At 36.8% G+C, this 5,812-nt stretch overlaps 1 protein-coding gene across 1 annotated transcript; it reads right to left on the bottom strand.

Annotated features, from left to right (window-relative positions):
• Positions 1 to 1,723: 1,723 nt before the first annotated feature.
• LOC131429369 (putative uncharacterized protein DDB_G0294196) lies at positions 1,724 to 5,320 on the bottom strand. The gene is made up of 4 exons (XM_058593446.1): positions 5,307 to 5,320; positions 2,012 to 2,504; positions 1,856 to 1,955; positions 1,724 to 1,791 (listed from the first exon to the last, which is right to left on the bottom strand). The coding sequence occupies exons 1-4, from the start codon at positions 5,318 to 5,320 to the stop codon at positions 1,724 to 1,726; spliced, it is 675 nt and encodes a 224-aa protein (XP_058449429.1).
• Positions 5,321 to 5,812: the final 492 nt, after the last annotated feature.

Raw genomic sequence — 5,812 nt, 5'->3', positions numbered from 1 at the left:
ACAAAAATTTTTAAAATGGAAAAATATCTCTCATATGAGAACAAAATTTACGTTTTCGACTATAACTTTTGAACGACCACTAACCAGAATTTTGCATTGATAAACTTAACACAATGTTGAAGAGTTTCACTTATAGAATGGGTTCGGTAGAGTAGAATATATTTATAATTTGTATTTAGTCCAATTAATCGAAAGTTCGTAAAAAAATTATGCTTAAGCAGCATACAAAGCATACTGAACAGTTCGTTTTAAAAAAAATACTTATACTTGAATATTCACCCGACACAACAGAACAAACTTTTCTTGTTGGGGAAGATGAAATAAACCCACCCCGAAGCAATATACACATCTTGCTTTTCTCAGAAGTTCCCAATTTTTTTAAAGAAATTTTGATGAAACTGAAAATTTGTCACGAAAGTAGATTACTGTAAAATTTTCGTAACAATGGTTCAATCATATTTGACCAATTATGTCTGTTATACGTGTGCGCCAAATAATTTTATTAATGATCTAGTATTCTTTTCTTTAACGGCCGAACACTTATGCAACTCGTTATGCGCCAAATACCTATTGATGATCTAGCAATCATTGACGACTGTTTTAACAGAAAATTCCATTCTCCATACAAAACTACTTTATGGATTTTTCCCACTTTTCCGGCAATTTTTTCTAATTTTTTTGATGTACGAACCCGGTGGGGGTAAAACTGATCACATCTGTTTTACTCCACCTAGTGGTGTAATGATGCCTTTCTCATATCAATCATACTATCATATATAATACTGTGGTATTCTTCAAAATAATTTTCTCCGATTCTTAAAAGAATAACCGAAATCGGTTTGTTTGACCGTCTACTGATAAAAACTATCAATTGGAAAAGATTTGAGGTCGATTTAGAAAATTTCAGTGATGGTATACAATTTTTAACCCACTTTACCTAATATTTCCGGATCCGGAAGTCGGATCCGCATGAAATTCAGGAATTACGTATGGGACCACAGGACCTTCCGTTTGAAGCTAAGTTTGTGAAAATCGGTCACGCCATCTATGAGAAAAGTTACAACATATATTTTCTTTTTTTGCACATTTTACTCCATAACTCCCGAACCGGAACTCGGATCCAAATAATATTCAGGAATTTTTTATGGGACCTCAAGACCTTTCATTTGAATCTAAGTTTGTGAAAATCGGTTCAGCCATCTCCGAGAAAAGTTAGTGCACTTATTTTCTCAATTTTTTGCATATTTTACCCCATAATTCCGGAAACGGAAGTCGGATCCAAATAATATTCAGGAATTTTGTATGGGACCACAAGACCTTTCATTTGAATCTAAGTTTGTGAAAATCGGTTCAGCCATCTCCGAGAAAAGTTAGTGCAAAAAAACGTTACATACACACATACATACACACAGACATTTTGCGTACTCGACGAACTGAGTCGAATGGTATATGACACTCGGCCCTCCGGGCCTCGGTTCAAAAGTCGGTTTGCACAGTGATTGCATAACCTTTCTATATGAGAAAGGCAAAAAGAATCATGTAAATCTGTCCATCCGTTCTTACGTGATGCGATTACAAAGAATGATCTCTGCATTTTTATATATATATATATATATATATATATATATATATATATATATATATATATATATATATATATATATATATATATATATATATATATATATATATATATATATATATATATATATATTTGTATAACTTAAGAGTTGAAATCGTCATACAGTCGTTTGACCATACAGTTAATGTTATTTAAATGCTCTGTTGATTCTGTAAAGAAAAATAAACAATCATTATAAAATCACATATTATATTTATATATTTAAAAACTGACCAATTCTCGGCAGCGAAGCCAGCTTTATCCTGCGTCTTATTTGACGCCCGAAAGTCAGAAAGTTCCGTCCCATTTTTCGTAACTTTATCAAATCCTTTTTCTAAAATTAAATCGATATGAATTACTTAAATTTCAAAATTTATTACAGCTACTTACAATTTGATCCGAATCAAATTGTTGCAGCCGTTTCCGCTGCTGTTTTTGCCGTTGTTGTGGCCGTTGTTGTGGCTGTTGTTGCCGTTGTTGTTGCCGTTGTTGTGGCCGTTGTTGTGGCTGTTGTTGCCGTTGTTGTGGCTGCTGTTGCCGTTTTCGCGGTTGTTGCTGTTGTTGCTGTTGCGGTTCTTGTGGCTGTTGAAGCATCTGTAGCGGAAGTGGCTGTTGCAACCATTGATGTTGCTGCAGCCATGGCTGTTGCTGCTGCTGCAGCCAGTGCCACTGTTGCCACGGATGCACTGGCTGCATTTGCAGAAGCGGTTGATAAAAAGGTTGTGCTTGTAGGTGATGTTGAAATAATTGATAATCCATTGGTGTTGGTGGTGTTGGTGTTGGTGTTGGTGGTGGTGGTAGTGGTGGTGTTGGTGTTGATCTTGGTGTTGGTTGTGTTGGTGTTGGTGGTGGTGGTAGTGTTGGTGTTGGTGTTGGTGTTGGTCTTGGTGTTGGTGGTGTTGGTGGTGTTGGTGTTGGTGGTGGTGGTAGTGTTGGTGTTGGTGTTGGTGTTGGTGGTGTTGGTGTTGGTGGTGTTGGTGGTGTTGGTGTTGATGACATTTTTCTATAATATAATATATATTTTTCTGTAATATAAATTTTCACCAATCGCACTGTAATACCGTAACCAGAAGTCGGATCTGGATCAACTTTTCGGGGATTTTTTAAAGAGTTTCAAGACCTTTTATTTGCTTCTTAGTTTGTGAAAGTTGGTCAAGAAATTTCCGAGAAAATTCATTGCATATATTTTCATAAATTTTCACATATTTCCTTGTAATTCCGGAACCAGAAGTGGGATCCAAATAAAACTCAGGAAAATTGTAAAAGGCTATAAGACTTTCATTTAAATCTAAGTTTGTTTAAATCGGTTCAGCCATCTTTGAGAAACGTGTGTGACTATTTTTTTCCTTTTTTGGTGCATATCACCCTGTAACTCCGGAACCGGAAGTCGGATTCTTATGAAACTCAGGAACTTTGTATCGGACTTCAAGACCTTTCATTTGAACCCAAGTTCGTGAAAATCGATTTGGCCATGTCCAAGAAAAGTAAGTGAGATCCTTTTTGCAGTTTTTGATCACTATTTCCAATTCTTCCGAGACCGGATTCAGATAAACGGAATAGCCAAAGTTGGTTCGTTTACTACCAACAAATATGACCTACAAATTGGAACAGTTTTGAACGTAGTTAAACCTGTACCTACTATCTCATACTCTATTTCGATTAAATCAATTAAACGAAATCTAACAAACGAAACGAACCTGCGTTTTTGTTACTTCTGCATATGTAAGTCAAGCTAAACAGCATAAAACATGTAATAGGATTATTATTTTTATTATTATTATTATTATTATTATTACTATTATTATTTTATTGGTTGTACGACAATCTCTCGAAAACCATTTCCCAGAAAAGAAAGCAACGAAGTATTTTCCCCAGAATGTACCATTCTCCAGAAAACCATAGTCACGAAGGTATCAATTAGTAGAAAGACATACAACAGAATGTACCATTCCCCAGAATACCATCTCCCAGAAGAAGCAAATACCTAGAAACTGTTTCCCCATAATGGAAAATAATACAGAAACAACATAGGAACAGATCTTTTACCAAAAAAGCATCTACTAAAATCAGGCGCGTATACATGGGGGGAGAGATTAAACCCCCCTCCGAACTTAACTTAAGAAATTATTAGGGGATACAGGAGTTAGACCGGACACGTTGTTAAACTGGACAGCTGAAATATCTTATCAACCTGCTAATATTTTAATTCATAGATTGACTTTGTAAACGCGCTTGGAGATGACGCGGTAGAAATGATTTCGATAAAAATCCAGTTTTAATGGATGTTTTTACAATTTCTAAAAATTGTCCGATTTAGCCCCGGTCTCCCCAATATTATGAAAACACACCCCGAATTTTTTTTCTGGGTACGCGCCTGACTAGAACGAACCAGTCCAACGAAAATAATTTTCGCGAAAATTTCGTGAATACTCATTAACTGTAAATTCCAAGGCAACTATACTTATTTCAAGCTATGTTAGTCTGAAAAAGAGGGTTCTGAAAATAACGAGTTTGATAAAAAATAATCAAATTATATAACGGGTATGGAATCATTTAGCTATATTTATTTAAATTCAAACATAGCTTCTTTAAATTGGGTATTTGTTTCTGCATATAGTTTATAGTAGCAAGCTAACCTTTCGTCGTTAATTCGGTCTAGTGATAAATAGCACACTACCATTTTATATATGTAATTATTTTATTCAATGCTTACACAATATTCTGTTCGTCATAGATGATTCAGGTCGAGACGGCCGAAGGCCGCGAGTGCGCCGGCGACCCGCCGTCGGAAGCGCCGGCCACTGCGGGGGGGGGGGGGGGGGGGGGGCAGCGCCCCCGCAGAAATCACCTCTGTCTAGTTGCGTGCGTTTGCCCGGATTACCCAAAGCTAGGAGCTATCCCTCAGTTAAGTCCGAACGAGCGGCAGCGAGGTCGAACAGCAGGTTATTAAAAACGATGAGGCGTAGCCGCATTAGACCTTTCAAAATCGCAGTAAATTAGAACAAATTCTATTAAGCAGCATGTTGATCTGTTAACCAAATAACTATTATGCCAAATAACCATCATGCCAAACGATATTATACCAATAATACTGTTTTAGCAACTAATGCCTTCGAGTGTATGGTTTTCTGGACTTTGGTACATTCTGGGATTTTTTTTCTGGATTTTCTTACTTTCTAGAGTTTGTATTTCTGGAGATTAGTACTTTCTGGGCAATAAATTTCTGGGGAAAAAGCTTCGGTTTTTTATGTTCTGGAGAATGGTTTTCGGGGAAATGTTATAGAACCTATTTTATTATTATTGACATCACTACACAACGTGTACGAAATAGAACAAATCACGCCTTGTTCGTTTTATGTTTTCTTCTTCTTTCCGTGTTGTACATATTGTCACTCTATATGGCGATTTGAAAACTTTGACACTCATCGCCCTGCAACTGCGGAACCGGATGAAATTTCACAGTAGGTTTGAAAACAGTATGAACTTTATAATTCAAATCAAGATTTGTCAAAATCGGTTCAAGCATCGCAGAGAAATCGAAGTGAATTTAGTTTAAGGAGTTTTTCTTCTCCACTTTCGGTGCTCTCGGAACAGGAAAAGAGGGGACCAGTAGTGCCGAATTGAGTTTTCATGTCCACAAACCAACAAACTCTGCAAACTAGAAGAATTTATCAGGCAGTTTTACCTGTTTTTAACCATTGTTCGTGTAAAAATACTTATAAAATTGGTAATTTCTCACTTATCACGCATTAGTTCCGAAACCGGAAGTCGGATCCTGATAAAATAATCCACAAATGTTTAGGATATTATAAGACCTTTCATTTGAATTTCAGTTTGCAAAAAACGGTTGAGTTGCTTCAGAGATAATTGAGTGTAAACTTTTTCTCAAATTTTCACATATTACCATATAACTCCGGAACCGGAAGTCACATACACATACACACACACACACACACACACACGGACACATACACACACACACACACAGACATTTGCTCAGTTCGTCGAGCTGAGTCGAATGGTATATAACACTATGGGTCTCCGAGGCTCCGTTCGAAAGTCGATTTTCACAGTGATTGCATAGCCTTTCTATATGAGAAAGGCAAAAACGGCAAAGTATTGGTGGTCAAATGAAGTTGACGAAGCGTGGCAGACAAAAACGGAAGCTAGAAGGGCCTTCAACAGAAGCTC

The sequence above is a fragment of the Malaya genurostris genome, chromosome 2 (assembly GCF_030247185.1).
Source record: "Malaya genurostris strain Urasoe2022 chromosome 2, Malgen_1.1, whole genome shotgun sequence".
In the NCBI taxonomy this organism is placed as follows: Eukaryota; Metazoa; Arthropoda; class Insecta; order Diptera; family Culicidae; genus Malaya; species Malaya genurostris.
Note: the sequence above shows the minus strand (reverse complement) of the source record. Positions and strands in the feature narration are given on the sequence as shown.